A 19,063-nucleotide genomic window follows, 5' to 3' on the forward strand; every position below is an offset into this window, starting at 1 on the left:
TTTCAAAAACGATCGTTAAAAAAAAACGTTTTATTAACAATTGTGTTAACGATCATTAGAAAAAAACGACGAACTGTATAAAAACGGTCGTTTTTGGGAAAACGATCGTTTTTGAAGAAAAAAATACATGCAACTTTAATGCATGTCGTCTTACATGAAGTTAAACAGTTGTGGTGGAGCTAAAACTTCTTGATATTTTCTTAAAAACTACTCAATGATAAGAACAGATGCCCAGAGGTTGGTTTCCTCTCTTAGTAAACAAAGGGTCGTCGTGAACGAACGTGAACGAAACGACGAGTTTCATAAAAAACGATTGTTTTTAAAAAACGAACTTTTTAAAAAAAATGTTCGCTTCGAATTCGATTTTTCGTCGTCGTTTTCATAACGAAACGATTGTTTTTTAAAAAAATGAAAATGTTAACATCCCTAGACACAGTTCTTTCTTTTTTAAAATCTTTTTATAATACAAATATCGTTAATCTTAAACAACAGTTTATCAGAGTTTAGAGAATGAAATGTGTTATAAATGATTGTCCCGTATCCAATTACGAATGATGCAAATGTAAAGGCAAATGCAATGGGGGTAGCCCCCCTCCCCCATTCATGTTGATTCCGAATAGTATTTAGTTTATCAATTGCCACAGGGATTCAACCCTATATTTTTTTAACAAACTACGAGAGAGAGTGAGTGAAGTTATTAATTGAATAACATGGTTGTAAAATTATCTATTGCAAGTGAATTTTTTCAGTGCTGTATTATATTTCTAGATTTCTTAAGTATGAAAAATTGCATCATAGAATCTGCTCGAATCTGGATTATTTAAATGTGTAATCAAATATATTAGTTATTTTTAAATCCAAAAAGATAAGATGGCGGCTGGTTCATCACGTGGTAACCGCGGGAAAAAGGAGGGAAATCCACGATTTTGTTTTCTGTTGATCGCAGCTTTCTTTCTCGTACTCGCAGCTGTTCTGGTTCTACTGGTCAGCAATCAGCTGATCGGATATACTACACGTAAGTATTAAAGACACATATATCTTTAACCCTATCCCGATCGGGCTATTTTTGTCTAATAAAGATAGGGGGGGGGTGTTTTCCAACCCCCCCCCCCCTATGATTTTGCACATATCCCTAGTCCAAGTTTTCATAAAAAAAAATTAGACCTCTAACTTCAATGGTTACAAGGGTTTAAGGGAGTATTGCTGTTGCTTAATTAATAAAAAAGTTATTAACCATTTCTTTTTTTTAAGACACCGTCCTCAACCCTACACTATGCATTAAAAAAATTTGATGCAAAAGGTGTTTACGACTACTATGTTGAAAACATTGGACATTAGAAAATTTAAAACAGCACAATGACTAATTGGTACTTAAACAGCTAGATTATTAGATACATTATTATCTAGGAATTTGACTTATTAAAAATAAGTTTGAATTTGCTAAACCGCTTTATTTAGATATCTATCTATATTGCAACAAAGAATTTTATTCCCCCATGAAAACAATAATTGTGTTATTACAGAAGAGTTACCAGTTGGACTACTGTACAATCCAGAGACTACACTTGGTACACGGTACATATCCGCTGCGGGTACTGCAATAACGTGAGTACTGTTAAGAATAATTATATTATTTGGTGTCTTTGTAATGTTTAGCTAACTTTTTTAGTCTGGAAAGTTAAAAAAATAACAATTTCCTCTCATATAGTTTAGAAGTTCTCCAGAAAATGAAATTCAAGATTTAATGGTAGTATTGATGGCAATCTTAAAGGGACCGTAACACGTAGTTTAAAATGACACTTATTTAAAAAAAGTTGAATGTTCAATTCACAACGGTACCCGAATAAGCCAATTTTCACATTGATCTGATTAAAGTTGTGTTATCTGAGGATGACTTAAATTTACGAAAACAGCCTCTTTAAATAAAGATTAATTCAAATGTGCATAAATGTTTCTAATTATTATAGAGATATAGAAATAGCTGCCGGGCAAGCAGTGTTATCCCCGCCAGGTGCTATCAGGCTCAAGCTAAGGTATAATTGTGTGTGTATGGGGGGGGGTTTCTTAAAAGTTAAAAATGAAAGGGGACATGGGGGAAAGGTTCATAAAAATGGTTTTGTTAGGATAAATTAACTATTGAAGTTAAACATTTTTGTTGCAAATCCCGTGATCAAATTTGTTAGTTGTACAGTCCTCAACAGTAATCCAAAATTTGCAAGCTTTTTAACGCAATGAAATTATTAAGGTAAATCAAAGGCCAAGGCGTCGAACCAGTTTAAAATATTGATGCAAGTTTTCATATCACGTCTAGATCTATGGTTACGAATGGAGATCTCGTGGTGTTAGTACCATGTAGGAATAACTAAAACTGAGTAATCTATCACATTTAGAATTTGTCTCAGTGGATAACGAGATTAAGCGTCGAAGATTAGCGCTATTTCACACACAAGTTTTGAACCCGGAATATTGTACAGGGTGTCCCAATAAATATGGGAATTAAGTGACGACTTTTGAATCGTCTTAGATCCATACGGCATTTTTTCATTGAACACAATTATTGCAACATTCTAGTTCAAATATCTAATTTAAAAAATGCCAGGGTTTTAGGTTTTTAATATGTGGTCTACTTTTTTTATCTTCAAAATTGACAGAGATATTGTAAAATGTGTACAAATTCCAATTTATTTAAAGGGAGTGTTCGCGAAAAATGAAAGGGGGTATAGGCTTAATGCGATAAAAAAGCGCTTTTGATTGCTACTAATCTTACTTCTATCTGTTAATTCCGAGAAAATATAAAAATATCGTCTTCATTACCAAATATCCTCGAAACAGGAATAAATGTTTTTATAAGTAACTCTCAGATCATAACAATTAAAACATATTATGAAAAATCAACTATATACAAATGTGGCGAAAGATAATCAATGACCATAGGTTGTAATATCTGAATGATTTGTTTGAAATTAAATTGATTTTTTACGGTCTAAGTTGTATGTTGCAATTTTCTGAATTTGTATGGGCGCTAAGTTATTCGGTATGAGACGTCTTTAACAATTTTCTCCTTATAAACGCAACAGATAGAAGTAAGATTAGTAGCGATCAAAACCGCTTTTTAATCGCATTAAACCTATACCCCCTTTCATTTTTCGCGAACACTCCCTTTAATTAATCAAAAATGTCTGAGTATCTAATATCTTCGTCAATTTTTAAGACAAAAGAAAGGTAGCCTACTTTATGAAAAGCCCGTATAACGTTCAGCCTCGATTTTATACTTTCTTTGCCATGCATTAAATATCAGAAATCAAAGACGCGTTTCAAGTCGTCCCTCAATTTCCATGTTTATTGGGACACCCTGTAATAAAGAAATGTATTATAATAGTTTGTTTTAGATCTGTAAATGAAACAGATGAAGACAGTTTTATCAGATTGCACAAGACTGGAGTGAGGTAAAGAAGAGTTTCTTTATAATTTTGGATTCAAACTGTTTTTTAGTTTTCATGAACTTTTCTGATCAGCAATTGAGAAAATGAGATAAATTAATTGTTTAGGTTATTTCTGATTGATGTTATATCTCCAGAGCTTTACAGGAAATTATTTTGGAAATTTGTTATCAAATATTAAGTTATTAGAAAAAATATGAGCATTTAAAAACGAACGTTTTTTTCTAAAAATGTCAGATTACAGAAATAGGTTAAAAATAAATAAGGTACAGGGTGTCCCAAAAAACATGGAAATTCAGTGACGAATTGGATATCGTCTTTGTTTGAATTAGCATTGAAATACCTAAGTTAAAAACCCATAATATTATTATGCCTGCTAGAGTTTATTTTATGAAATTGAAAAGGGTAAAAGACTGTAAAGATGTGTCTTTTATGTTTCCGCACGATGAACAGTGAACACGGACAAGTTTACTCTGTTTGTTTTTTCTTGTTTTACCAAGTACAATTCCTTATGCAGTCAAAACATAAACAAACAAAATGTGAACATAGCAGACGAAACTCTTACAGATTACAGCTTTCTCAGTAGGTATGACTATACTAAATCAAAGAATTATTTAAAAAGACGATATAGAATTCGTCACAGAATTCCCATGTTTATTGGGCCACCCTGTAGTCATTGACCATTGTATGTAATAATAGGGCTATTGAAAACAAAACCAGAAGAAAGCTTAGCCTTTCTATTCGACTCGCCGGAGTTGACAGGACCAGTTCAAATATTAGGATCAAGGGACCGTATTTAATGAATTGGAGAGGTCGCTTAACCAACAACTGCCGGTTCAAATCCTGATTTAAAAATTTGAATCCTCAGAAATATTTCACTTTGAATCGGGCACTGATTTTTGATCTTGATAGCGTCTGATCCAAATTGCATGGGCGGTAACATCTATTTATCTACAGGGTGTCCCACTAAACATGACAGCGATAAATAGTTATGAATATCGTCTTCCATATACTGTATTAGATATTAAAGGCTATTTGCAGTTTATTTCGTTAGAAAAATCTTTTGTTTAAATATATTTTACTTTGAAATCAATTTTACTATAAAATGACTCCCAAATAATATTTTTATTATTGTCATTGGTATCAAACATCTTAACACATTATGGAAGAAGACATTCTAAACTATTCACCAACTGTCATGCATCTATATCATCGTCCAACGGAGTCTTGTATTTTCTGAGAGCAAATTTTCGAATAAGCCTTTTCCAAACTTAATGATTCATTCATTTTTTTAAAAAATTTGTGATTACTTCCGGAAATCACCCCTTAATGCTATTCACGATCCAATATGATGTGGGACACTATGTATTATACAGGGTGTCCCAATAAACATGGGAATTCAGTGACAAATTCAATATCGTCTTTTTAGATAATTCTTTGATTTAGTATAGTGATACCTACTGAGAAAGCTGTAATCTGTTTTGTCTGCTATGTTCACATTTTGTTTGTTTTTGTTTTTACTGCATAAGGGTGTATTAGTAAAACAAGAAAATTGCAGAATACAAACAGAGTAAACTTGTCCGTCTTCACTGTTCATCTTGTTATAAAAACATCTTTACAGTCTTTTACCCTTTACCCTTTATAAAATAACAATATGGCTTTTGAAATTAGGTATTACAATTCATAACAAATTCGATGTCGAATTCGTCTCTGAATTCCCATGTTTTTTGGAACACTCTGTATTACTGATAAAACAACAACAACGACGACATTTTTGAATATTCTTTTGAAAATGCAGTTTAACAGATAATTTTAATTAACTTGCGCGGGGAAAATACATTAAATTTAACCTAAACTTGAAAAATGAAAATAATTAATTTATTTTTAAAATAAAATAAAAACTGCAGAGTAACCGAGAACTGTACTGATTGTATCTTAATTTGCGATAATCTTAGACCAGGTAAATCATTTTAAATATATTATAACAATAATATTCATTAAAAATAACTGAGCTGACAGATGTCAAAAAGACATGTTAATGTACGATTTACAACGGTACCCCTTAAAATCTGGTAAGCTCAAGATTTGATTCGTTTATGGAGAAACCACAAATCAAAAATTTCATTTTTCAGATAGAAAAACAAAAATATCTTTGGTACCCTGTATATTTGTATTTCTCAAAAATCAGTAATATTCTATAAGTCTAGCGGGGGTTTCCAAAATACAAAGACAAATTTGTTACTTCTGTAAAGTAGATATTTATATTTCTGATGTAAACAATTTGCTTACATCTTTAAGTGTTTTTGTGTGTAGATAAATCCTTGAATACCTTCATCAGCCTAAGGTTTAAAGGGTACCAGTGCAAATATGACATTGCCACTGGAAATTGTTTCTTTAGTCCCTTTAATAGTCAAAAGATAATATAATAATAACTTGTATAATTATTTTATTTCTAACTACGGTGCCGGATGATTATGAATCAAAGACGTCTGTCGACTTTTTATTTAAATTAATCTTTAAACAGCATGGATGCACAAAAACATGTTAACAAAGAGAAGCTATAAGATTAAAAATGCTTTTTTAATTACTTGTAAGCTTGTCATCCTTAAAAAATCTTTAAAACAATAAAAGCTTTAGGAAAAGTCGTCTTCATTATTTTGATATAATCGTCTACCACCGTATATAAAAGGGCGAGGTGAAAAGTCAAAGGCTGCTGTTATAAAACAAAGTCCAAACCTTAATCTTCTAGCAGAAGCTTATCTTACTCTGATAAACCAATCCAAACCAGAATCTGAGGTTAGTTTATTCCATTTGTTATTTAATTATGAAAACTTAGAATTAGTCGTTTCCTTTTCAAAAACAGAATCACTTAAAGCTTTGTGAAAGGAATTGAGTCTTTGTAACAAACTCTTATTTCAATCCCTTTATCTTTGCAACCCAATGTTATAGACCTTAGATATTTCGAACTATGAATTTTCTGCTAGATTAAACAATCTAAGTTTGAAATATAAAAGGTTTCAACCATCAGGTGCAAAGATATCTAAGGATTAAACAAATTTGCAAAGACTTAAAAATTCAATCAACAATACCGTCCATGTTGTGAATTAAAAACTTCATGTTTTAGAGAAATTGTGTTTAATCATTTATACTATACTAGAATTAAAAAATTTAAAGATGTCTTTTTAAGCTTTTTGTAATTTTTTCACTGTATTCTTCAGGGAGTTAAGGTTCTCCCTGTAATGCGTGATGACCAGCCCGCCAGTGACCTCTACGATAGCTTTGTACAAGCTGTCAAATCATTTAACAGAATCAGGCTAGTTTTTAGTCGTCCATAAAGCGCGGTTTCCCTTTAACATTTTTTTACAAATCGCACTCCTGAAACGTTAAGGGCAGAGAAGCCAAGCGGCCAAATAATCGTCGTTTAAAGTAAATTGTGTACAAAAAAAATAAAAGTTAATATGAAATATTAGCTAAATACCGATGCATCAAATTGAATTCGCCAATTATAGGTTGCAATATCTGAATATTTCATTTTAAATTCATTTGAATTATTTCCAATCTGAGTGAAATAATGCAACGATGGGCGGATTTTTGGTAATGTCAATTTGGTAATGACAATTTGGTAATGACAATTTGGTAAGGTGACAATTTGGTAACGACAATTTGGTAATGACAATTTGGTAAGCTCACAAAAGTGACAATTTGGTAACGACAAATTGGTAACAACAAAAAAGTGACAATTTGGTAATAAAAATTTGGTAACGTCATAAGTTGACAATTTGGTAAACGAAATAAAAGTGACATTATGTAAAATTGTCTAATTTTTAGTTTTATATTCAATTGAAGATAATTGATTCTAGGAATCTTTTATTTCTGCACAAAAGAAATGCGCCAAAAATAATTGTAAAATTCGCAATATTTTCTAAAAAACACGTTTCAACCTGCACTTGTGTCATATACTGTAAGAAGAGGAGACTACTTAAGGATCATGAATTTCTTATTCATCACCCCTTCTAGGATTCAAATACTACAACAAGAACGGACTTTATGTATGTCAATGTTAGGAAGTTATTAATGTTACTTTTTATATGTAGTTACCAAACTGTCCCTTTTATAATCAACATTTAACATTTAAGAGGATGCAGTGCTTGGCCCCTAGCCCATCCTAGCCGCAGCGCTCGGCCCAGAAATTGGCTTAACCTAACCTAACTCAAAATAATGTGAGAAGCAGCAAATTATTTAACATTTAATAGCCCGCAGCGCTCGGCCCACCCTAGCCGCAGCTCTCGGCCCATAAATTGTCTTAACCTAACCTAACCTAACCCAAAATATTGAGAGAGACCGCACATTATTTAACATTTAATAGGCCGCAGCACTCGGCCCCCATGCCCATCCTAGCCGCAGCGCTCGGCCCGGAAATTGTCTTAACCTAACCTAACCCTAAATAATGAGAGAAACAGCACATTATTAAACTTTTAATAGGCCGCAGCGCTCGGCCCCCTAGCCCATCCTAGCCGCAGCGCTCGGCCCAGAAATTGTCTTAACCTAACCTAACCCTAAATAATGTGAGAAACAGCAAATTATTTAACATTAAATTAAATTAAATTTAACTTTTATCAACAAATTGTCACTTTTTCGTAGTTACCAAAATCTTATTACCAAATTGTCACTTTTTTGTAGTTACCATATTTTCATTACCAAATTGTCGTTACCAAATTGTCATTACCAAATTGTCATTACCAAATTGTCATTACCAAATTGTCATTACCAAATTGTCATTACCAAATTGTCATTACCAAATTGTCATTACCAAATTTTCATTATCAAATTGTCATTACCAAATTGACATTACCAAAAATCCGCCCGTCAATGCAACTTTCTATGGGTCCTACGTTCTTTGGTATAAATAGTTTTTTTAACCCTTTTTTAAGTAAGATTAATAGCACCACTAAATTCGATTCGACGTTAGCCTATAATCCCTTTCATTTATATTAATATGATCTTTTTATCACATTTTATACAGAAATAAAGTTTTTCTATTTAACTCAGAAGGCAGGGTTTCATTTAAACACTAAACAAACTCCAAAGAAGTATTTTTTACAGCAAAAAGGTTTTAAATTCTTTAATTAACAATGATTATTTTTTACAGTTTGCTAAACCCTGTTGTCTACACCCCTTCCCAGTATCCTAAGAGTGATGCTTTTGAGATTATCAGTAGTATGGGCAGCCTTATATCCCTTCATCCTACAGCACAGGTGATAATCCTTTATCGGTAGTTTGGGCAGCCTCATATCCCTTCATCCTACACAGGTGATAATCCTTTATCAGTAGTTTGGGTAGCCTTATATCCCTTTATCCTACAGCACAGGTGATAATCCTTTATCTGTAGTTTGGGTAGCCTTATATCCCTTTATCCTACAGCACAGGTGATAATCCTTTATCAGTAGTTTGGGCAGCCTTATATCCCTTCATCCTACAGTACAGGTGATAATCCTTTATCAGTAGTTTGGGCAGCCTCATATCCCTCCATCCTACAGTACAGGTGATAATCCCCTATCAGTAGTTTGGGCAGCCTCATATCCCTTCATCCTACAGCACAGGTGATAATCCTTTATCAGTAGTATGGGCAGCCTCATATCCCTTCATCCTACAGTACAGGTGATAATCCCCTATCAGTAGTTTGGGCAGCCTCATATCCCTTCATCCTACAGCACAGGTGATAATCCTTTATCAGTAGTATGGGCAGCCTCATATCCCTTCATCCTACAGTACAGGTACTAATCCTTTATCAGTGGTTTGGGCAGCCTCATATCCCTTCATCCTACAGTACAGGTGATAATCCTTTATCTGTTCATGTAGTCTAATATCTCTTTATCCTACGGCACATGTAACAAGAATATTATTTATTATTAAAAGGACTGTAAACGTAATTTCAAGTGACCCCCTATTTTTGGAGTGGAATGTATTATGAGTTTTGTTACTCAGTAATGTCGTCTCAGTTTGATGTTTACTCATGTACAGGTTCTGTTACTCATTAATGTCGTCTTAGTTTATGTTTACTCATGCGCAGGTTCTGTTACTTAGTAATGTCGCCTTTATTAAATGTTTACTCATGTGTAGGTTCTGGTACTCCGTAATGTCATATTAGTTGATGTTACTCATGTGTAGGTTCTGTTACTTAGTAATGTCATATTAGTTGATGTTTAATTATGTGCAGGTTCTGTTACTCAGTAATGTCGTCTCAGTTTGATGTTTACTCATGTACAGGTTCTGTTACTCATTAATGTCGTCTTAGTTTATGTTTACTCATGTGCAGGTTCTGTTACTTAGTAATGTCGCCTTAATTTAATGTTTACTCATGTGTAGGTTCTGGTACTCAGTAATGTCATATTAGTTGATGTTTACTCATGTGCAGGTTCTGGTACTCAGAAATGTCATATTAGTTGATGTTTAATCATGTGCAGGTTCTGGTACTCAGTAATGTCGTCTTAGTTTGAAGTTTACTCATGCGCAGGTTCTGTTACTCATTAATGTCGTCTTAGTTTGATGTTTACTCATGTGTAGGTTCTGTTACTTAGTAATGTCATATTAGTTGATGTTTAATCATTTGCAGGTTCTGTTACTTAGTAATGTCGCCTTAGTTTGATGTTTACTAATGTGCAGGTTCTGGTACTCAGTAATGTCATATTAGTTAATGTTTACTCATGTGTAGGTTCTGGTACTCAGTAATGTCGTCTTAGTGTGATGTTTACTTATGTGTAGGTTCTGGTACTCAGTAATGTCGTCTTCATCAAATATTTCTGTTACAGGTGTTGATGCTGAGTAATGATGAAATACCAGAATTACTCTCTCTTTCACATGTTAACCAGGGGAGTAACTCTTAACTAACCAAAAATTATCAAAATATACAGAGTTACCCACAAAGGATGAGACTGTAAAGACGACCTAAAACTCGTGGAATTTGACGATTCAGGGGTTAAACTATGTCTTCTGCCTTAAATATAATCTAATACAGTGAAACCCTTAATAACGAATACATCAAAAGAATTCATCAAATGTCGTATTCTTCACTTTCTGATAATGGAATGTTGCAGATATTTAGTTTTTTTAATTAAATTATTATATGAAACTCTTTAAAACTGTTCCCGCATAAATTCATGACTATTTATTTATTTTCGCAACTACTGAAATTTACGTAATATAGTATAAAATCACTGAAAAATTGTCAAGACGACATTTGATAAATTCTTCCCATGTATTCGTTATTAAGGGTTTCACTGTATATTAAAAGAAAGAAAGAAATTTACAATTTCAGTGAATTATGAATATAAGGAAACAGACAGTATAAATTCTGTTCAATAGTCTTTTGAAGTCTCATTCTTTGTGGGTATACCCTGTAACTCAGATTTTTAATTCATATTTTGAAAAAATTTAATCATTTATTCTTATTTTCCAACTTTCAAGGACCGCTGATAAATTGCTATAATTTTTGAGCCATTCTGTATCCTTTTAAAGTAGTCGGCGATTATATCAATACAACAAAGATGACTTTTATTGATAATACTTAAATCCGTAAACATTAATTTTCAAATTACAAGTTTGCAAGTAAACAATAAGAAAAGCTTTTGGTTGACAACTTCTCTTTGTTTAAATGTCTAAGTGTTTCTGTTTGTTTGAAAGCTTGGAGGAAATATTAATTGAAATAGAAAGTTGTCTTTATTGTATTGATACATACTGCGAAGACTGTATTTAGATTTTAGATTAAACTAAACATTTATTAAAACCAATATACAGAAAAAAATTGCTAAATAACGTTTTCAAAGGAAATAAGTTAGAATTGTTTCGAATAAAGGAGTTGAAAAAGCGAAGATGGTTTGCTGTAGATGCAGTTCATCTAGCAGAAGATATAAGAGCTAGTGCCAGGGGTGAGGTTTAGTATAAATTAACCCATTTACAATTATATTACAACATATTACAAATTACAATGCATAATTAGATATTGTACAGTCGTCGTCTTATATATTAATTCAATAAAGACGACTTTCTATTTCAATTTTGATATCTAACAAACTTAATAACATGGATACACATAATTATAGAAAAAGAGCAAATCATAAAAAAGTTCTCTTCGTTTACTTGTAAATTTTTGCAATGGAAACCCAAACATCAACCTCATTTATTCCTTAAAACTCATTAAGGATTATAGATATATTATACTTACAACCCTCTTAACTGAGAATGGGTTTAAGACTGTTTTAAAAATTGAGCTTATGGTAAACCGTAGCAACATGCAAAGTAGGGTTTTCAAATTTTCAATTAATTTCTTTATTTAAATTTCGCAATATTTCGAAAGTTTCTTTTTCGCGAATTTCGATATATATCAGAACATTTTTATGCTTTTTACTCAAAAAAAAAAAATTATTTTCCAAACTAAGTTTAGCTAATATCATAATTGTAATACATTCTGATAAAGTCGTTTTGTCTGTTTTTTAAATTTTCATCTTCAGTTTAAATCCTATATGTGTTTAAATACCTGTAAATAACATTTAAATATACTTCTTTAGTTTGTAGATATACTAACAATAGATTTCAAAATATAGATTTCACCAAGATTTTGCGAAACTGCGGTCAAATTACATCGAAAATTGCGATATTTTTTCGTCGAAAGTGTTCAAAAATTACAACAACCTACTGCAGAGTGCAGCTTAGGCGACACTCAATAAATGTGTTGAGTGATAAAGTGTTGACAATGTCATGCTGAAGTGAACATGGTATAAAGGAGGCAAGTCAAGTGTTTGCTCATACTTTTAAACATTTCAATAATTAAATGAATTTTAAATACTTTAATGCAGGAAGTATTTCGTACATTGAAAACTTTGTTTTTGGAAAATTAATTGTTTGAGTCGTTTGAGACATCTTTGTTAAAAATATATTGTGGTATTAATTTTTTTGAAAAGTTTAAATTTTTTCTTTTGTTGAGATTTAGAATAAATGCTAAACACTTAAAAATCTTTTTTAAGAAAAACATGCTTCTTAATTCTAGAACACATGTTTAAACCTGAATTATAGAAAACATGTTTAGACCTGAATTATAGAACATGTGTTTAAACCTGTCGAATTATAGAACACATGTTTAAACCTGAAATCTGGAACAAGTGTTTAAACCTGAATTATAGAACACGTGTTTAAACCTGAATTATAGAACACATGTTTAGACCTGAATTATAGAACACGTGTTTAGACCTGAATTATAGAACACGTGTTTAGACCTGAATTATAGAACATGTGTTTAGGTCTGAATTATAGAACACGCAAAACGCGTGTTTAGATCTGAATTCTATAATATGTGTTTAGACCTCAATTATAGAACATGTGTCTAGGTTTAAATTATAGAACACATGTTTAGGTCTGAATTCTAGAACACGTTTATAGGCCTGAATTATAGAACATGTGTTTAGGTCTAAATTCTAGAACACGTATTTATGTCTGAATTCTAGAACACATGTTTAGACCTGAATTCTAGAACATGTGTTTAAGTCTAAATTCTAGTAGGTCTAAATTCTAGAACACGTATTTATGTCTAAATTTTAGAACATGTGTTTGGGTCTAAATTATAAAACACGTGTCTAGGTCTAAATTCTAGAACATGTGTTTAGACCTGAATTCTAGTAGGTCTGAATTCTAGAACATGTATTTAGCTAGAGCACGTGTTTAGGACGAAGTTCAGGGGGTCTGGGAAGTTTTACGACACTGTCTTACCTGGGAAAAGGAAGGAATAACGGACTTCGGAACCAGTTTCTTAGGTAATATAAATACTTACTATCATTTAAATAGTGGTAATTTTGTGTGTCTGCCTGTTTGTTTGTTAGTTGATCATAACTCAGGAACCACTTGACCGTTTTGCATTAATCTTGATTGGGAACTCTGAATAACCACAAAAATGTTCTTAGCTTAATATAAACATTTTGGCGACTTTAATAAAGAAATTTTTGTTTTCAGGCAAAGCTGGGTTCCCTAAAGCTATGTAACTAAATAAAACCTAAAGCAGAGGGGGGAAATGTGTAAATCTACAAAACTCGTTAACTAAAACTTTCTATGACTAACTAAAAAAGACTAAAAAGAATTTGAAACTAGATATCCTTTCTAGATATTTTTAAAAGATTATTTTCAGAAGACATTTACTAACTGGAGATGTAGATGGAAATGTTTATAAAGAATGGATGGTTTATGACAACATGATAAAGGTATTTTTTATCATTGATACTGAATAAAAAGCTGATTACTCGACTCAAAATCTAATTATATTAGGTCCTTTATTCTTGCATCCTGCTTGTTTAAACCTTCGATTTTGAATTTTTTAAACTTTATTCATTATTGTTAGAAACATATTAATTGGTTATTGCTTTCAAGTTACAAAGATTAGACAACTTGAGTTTTAAGTAAGGATCAGTCAATTTGACAAAAAATTATATTACGATTTTTATCAAATCATTCTATTTGATTTTTGAAACAGTTTTGGTCTGATGTTGATAATAATTTATCTGATTAACTTCAAGGAAAACTTTAACAATTCAAAATTGAATTTTTTTTTAGATCCATCGAGCCTATGGCGATACACTTCTAGAACAACAAGTATATTTGATAGATGTTCTTAATAAAGAATTTGAAATCAAAGAGCAACTAGAAGAACAAATAGATGAAGAAGTAGAAGAACGAGAAGAAGAAGAAGAAGTAGAAGAGGAGAAAAGAGAAGAAACAGGTTTAAAAGAAGAGAACGGAGATGGAAAAAATAAAATTGAGAAGGACAGAGAAGGGAGGAATGAAAGTGAGAAGGATGTAGGAGGGAGGGATGAAGGGGTTTTTATCTCAATGTTTCTGATGCCGGATATTAAGAATGTTGTTCTGATTCCACAGGTGATAATTCTTACAATGAGATCATTTTTTCCAAAATTTTTTCTTGATTTTCAAAAAAAAATACTATAAAACGAGAAATTTTGACATAAACACACAAAAGTATTTCTAATTGGTTCAGCCGTTTTGACGTTTATTGAATACAAACAGTAAAGCAATATATATAGAAATATTTGTTTGATATTATCATGTCTTATTTGATTCAGGTTGGTTGGTTAATCGAAGGAGTGCTTAATGCTACAAAAGTTGAAGACAATAATACAATTATTAAATACTCTCCTGTCCAGACAAGTGTACTCTCAAGGAACAAACATTAAACACTTTATAAAATCAAATAATTCAATTGGGGCGTTACCAACTTTCCTCTAAACGCCCTTATACCCGACCCGCCTTAAACTCTAAATGAACAAAAGGACTAGAGGTCATTTTTATGCTAGATTAGTGGTACAACTGTCGACTGTGTGAGACCTCGTAACTACTCTAGTCTTGATTATGACGTTATGAGCAAATTCAAAATTCAAATTTCAAAATACTAGTTCTTTTCAATTTGTAAAGATCTTTAAAAAAACAATTTTTGATTAAAATTTCATTAAGATTTGGAGTCTAACGTGATATTCACTTTCTGCATAAATAAAAAATATTGGAACAAATTGTGTTGGTCCTTTTAAAATGAACCGAGGATAGTTCGAAATATGGAACACTTTGTGTGAAATAGTTCGACCTATGGAACACTTTGTGTGAAATAGTTCGACCTATGGAACACTTTGTGTGAAATAGTTCAACCTATGGAACACTTTGTGTGAAATAGTTCGACCTATGGAACACTTTGTGTGAAATAGTTCAACCTATGGAACACTTTGTGTGAAATAGTTCGACCTATGGAACACTTTGTGTGAAATAGTTCAACCTATGGAACACTTTGTGTGAAATAGTTCAACCTATGGAACACTTTGTGTGAACTAGTTCGACATGGAACACTTTGTGTTAATTACTTCGACGTATGGAACACTTCGTGTGAAATGACTAACACAAATTCTCCTTATTATAGACTGAAAGAATATTTTTTTATGTTCGTTTATGATGGCTAAAAGAAAACATCTGTTTCCATGAATACAACGTTATTTAACGGGCCGACAAGTCAACGTAGACTTCATACAGAATAGTTCGATTTAAAAGTTGAAAACAGCCCCTTTCTAAAAGGTAATGTAAACGTAATTTTAACTGATCCTTCATGGTAAGATGACAATGCCCGATGTACATGGTACTTTTTAAACTTAAATCTGATTTTAAAATGTGGAAGCTACCGTCGTTTATCAGACTCAAAAAGTGTTATCTATTGTTTATTTTAACAAGACATGTGCCAGACTTTTTTGCTGAGAAGCCTCTATTGAAAAATGACACAATCATTCAGATATTAAAACCAATAGTCATCGATAATTTTTCGACGCATTCGTATCTATTTATTATTTCATAAAATTTTTGATTTTTTTTTTAATAGTATTTCGCTGGCGCTGGATTTTCGACATTCCTGGAAAATATGAAATGGCGTCTTCATTATCAAAAATCCTCGAAACATAAAAAAAATGTTTTCAAACGTAACTCTCAGAAAATAAAAAATAGAAAATATGAAATATCAACTATATACGAATGCGTCGAAAAATAATCGATGATTATTGGTTGTAATATCTAAATGATTGTTTAGGAATTAAATTCAGTTTTTACGATCCAAGTTGAATGTTGAAACTTTATGAATTTATATGGACGCTAAGTTCTTCAGCATGAGTCATTTTTAACAATTTTCTCCTTATAGACGCAACAGATAGAAGTAAGATTAGTAGCGCTTAAAAGCACTTTTACCCCCCTTCATTTTTTGAAAACACTCCCTTTAAGTAAGTTTATTGTTGGTTGTCTGCAGACGAGAGTTGGAAGGATTATATGAAGGAAAGAAATCAAATTGTTCAGATCCAATATTCTCCATTAATATTCAACCCAGGTAATTATATATTTATATTTTATTCAGCTATATATTTATATTTTATTTAGCTATATATTTATATTTTATTTAGCTAAATAAACAAAATACTATAAAACAAATGGCCTTTGAAGAAAAGGGACTGAATGCGTAAATGCAAAGATGACAACCCATTAATGAATGGCAAATTATTTCATTAACAACCTTAATGTCGTTTCTTAACTGTCATGCATATAGAACACCCTGTATGTTCGGTGGCGTTTATATCAATGCAATGTAGACTACTTTTTGATTTCAAACTACAAGTTTACATGTAAACAAAGAGAAGCTTTATGCTGCTTAATTAAAAGCTTGTTAAAAATCCAAATTAAAGTCGTCTTCCTTGTATTAATATACGCCGACCACGACCGTTTATCTATTCTTTATATATATATCTATATCTAGGGTTTTTGTACCAGATCTGGTGTTAAATCTAACCCTGTCTGATATACCCGACACACTAATACTACCAGTCCAGGGTGGTGTAGGAGTTCATCTACATTGTAATAACGACAACATAGGTAAATCATATGCATTCAGTGGGACCAAAAATAAAGTCCCACATTCATATCCTAGACAATATCCATCGTAAACTGGATATTTTTTAGGATATGTATGTACACATAGTAAACTGGATATTGTCTAGGATATGTATGTACACATAGTAAACTGGATATTGTCTAGGATATGTATGTACACATAGTAAACTGGATATTGTCTAGAATATGTATGTACACATAGTAAACTGGATATTGTCTAGGATATGTATGTACAAATAGTAAACTGGATATTGTCTAGGATATGTATGCACACATAGTAAACTGGATATTGTCTAGGATATGTATGCACACATAGTAAACTGGATACAGGGGATCTAGTCTGTAGACTTGATACAAGGAGTAGGTGAGTTATTAGACGTAATTTCAAGTAACCTTATTTTTTAAAAAAGGGAGCATGCTCTATTCACATTGGTACCCCATAAACCTTCATCTAATCAATAATGTGGAGTGTTTAATTCAGACAATATCTTCAATTGTTTCTAAAACAAAAGTCCGCAAGTTACTTTATAAGAAACTACTAACCAAAGCAATCAATTTTGATGGAGGAAATGATAGATGTATCACATATTCTTGAAAAGACAAAGATTGTAAAGGTTCTGCTAGGAATCAGATCAGACATGCCACTCTATTATTGTCACTTAAAATTTCGTCTGCAGTCCTTTAAATATTTATAATTATTGTTCAATAATTAGACAGTTTTAAATGTACAAAGCAGAAAAATGTCTCTGATCACTGCAGCGAACAATTTGTGAGATATACCTCACAACTGTGCAACTATTCTAAATAAATCATTTAAAAATGCTTTTTTTTGACAGTTTTTAAATTCTACCGAAAAAAGATTCACACTTGTTTTCTATATTATCATATTTTTGCTCTTTGTTTAAGATAAACTTGAGTTAACGTAGAATTATTTACTTTGCTTGTTAGCATTTTTAATATGCAAATAGAAACGTATAATCGATTTTCAACTATTGCTTTATTTTATAATTAATTCAAGTTTGAAAATGTTATATTCTTTTCTCTCGATGATGCAAACAGTTCCGTTTAGAAATTTAAGTAAATAAACTATATTTTCCTCAAATATCTAAAATAACATTCCCAATGCCGAATTTTAAGAGTTTAAGCCGCTGCTTTTAAGCGGCGGCTCAAATATGGCTAATTCCACTTAAAATTGTATTTAATTTTTCAAGATTTAAGCCGGCGCTCAATTGAAACCGTTTTTTGCAGATTTAAGCCGCGGCTCAACTTCATTAAATTTGGACACCAAAAAATCATTGTTCCTAATAATTTAGTTTTTATAGCCAACAATTTAGATTCTTCAGATAGATATAATTTTTACTAATGTTAAACTCCCGCTTGCCCAATTATTTGAACATAACTGAATGTACAGTTTTTCAATATTGTTTTCACATTTGTACTTTTTTCAGAATTCGAGAAATAGAAACACCTGCAGCCCATCACTTTAATCAAACACATTCAGAAAGAATTATTAAGAAGACATTTTGACAAAATTTTAAAGTTTTGTTAAACTAATATCATTAATATAAAGAATAAAGATTATATTTTTGTTTTTGCTACATATATATATATAAGAAATCTCAAAAACAAAAGAGCTTTAAATTGATTTTTTATTTTTTATTTTTATTTTTATTTTTATTTTTGTGACGTCAGCGACGTATCCAGAGTAAGCATCGGAGACAGTGTAGGTCACAGTCTAGATTCTGCCATCAGGAAGAGAAATGGAGTAGGATCCGGAGGTTGCGGTCTCTGTTCTCTCCGGCGTTGAACTTGGATCCAGAGAGTCGATCATTACATGCAAAAATGACATGCATCTTTATTGAATGTCGTCTTACAGTTAAAAAGTTGTGGGGGAGCTAAAACTTCATAATATCTTCTTTAAAACTACAAAATGATAAGTACAGATGCCCTTTCAGGTTGGTTTCCTCTCTTCATTAACGATTGTTAATGAAGGGTCATCCTTAACGATTGTTAACGAAATTATTAATTTTATAACGAACGTTTTTAAAAATGATCGTTTTTAAAAACGATCATTTTTTTCAGTTTTTCGTCGTCGTTTTCATAACAAAACGATCGTTTTAAAAAAAATGAAAACATTAACATTCCCTACCTTCAGCTAGTTA

At 31.7% G+C, this 19,063-nt stretch overlaps 1 protein-coding gene across 3 annotated transcripts; it reads left to right on the forward strand.

Annotated features, from left to right (window-relative positions):
• The first annotated feature begins 832 nt into the window (after positions 1-832).
• LOC111714313 (uncharacterized) lies at positions 833-18,492 on the forward strand. 3 transcript variants are annotated; one of them, XM_023489398.1, is made up of 19 exons: positions 834-1,015; positions 1,524-1,605; positions 1,968-2,033; positions 3,390-3,446; positions 3,549-3,587; positions 5,348-5,400; positions 6,130-6,236; positions 6,659-6,753; positions 8,590-8,695; positions 10,250-10,309; positions 11,293-11,365; positions 13,156-13,243; positions 13,612-13,684; positions 14,034-14,354; positions 14,558-14,655; positions 16,267-16,344; positions 16,768-16,883; positions 17,199-17,265; positions 18,350-18,492. In XM_023489398.1, the coding sequence occupies exons 1-19, from the start codon at positions 871-873 to the stop codon at positions 18,426-18,428; spliced, it is 1,803 nt and encodes a 600-aa protein (XP_023345166.1). In that variant the 5' UTR covers positions 834-870; the 3' UTR covers positions 18,429-18,492. The 3 variants fall into 3 exon arrangements, with proteins under 3 accessions (XP_023345172.1, XP_023345179.1, XP_023345166.1); XM_023489404.1 differs by lacking the exons at positions 17,199-17,265; positions 18,350-18,492 and adding an exon at positions 17,085-17,130 and having other exon boundaries at positions 833-1,015; XM_023489411.1 differs by lacking the exons at positions 17,199-17,265; positions 18,350-18,492 and adding an exon at positions 16,971-17,078 and having other exon boundaries at positions 833-1,015.
• The last annotated feature ends 571 nt before the right edge of the window (positions 18,493-19,063 follow it).

This window comes from Eurytemora carolleeae, unplaced genomic scaffold (assembly GCF_000591075.1).
Source record: "Eurytemora carolleeae unplaced genomic scaffold, Eaff_2.0 scaffold149, whole genome shotgun sequence".
Classification (NCBI taxonomy): domain Eukaryota; kingdom Metazoa; phylum Arthropoda; class Copepoda; order Calanoida; family Temoridae; genus Eurytemora; species Eurytemora carolleeae.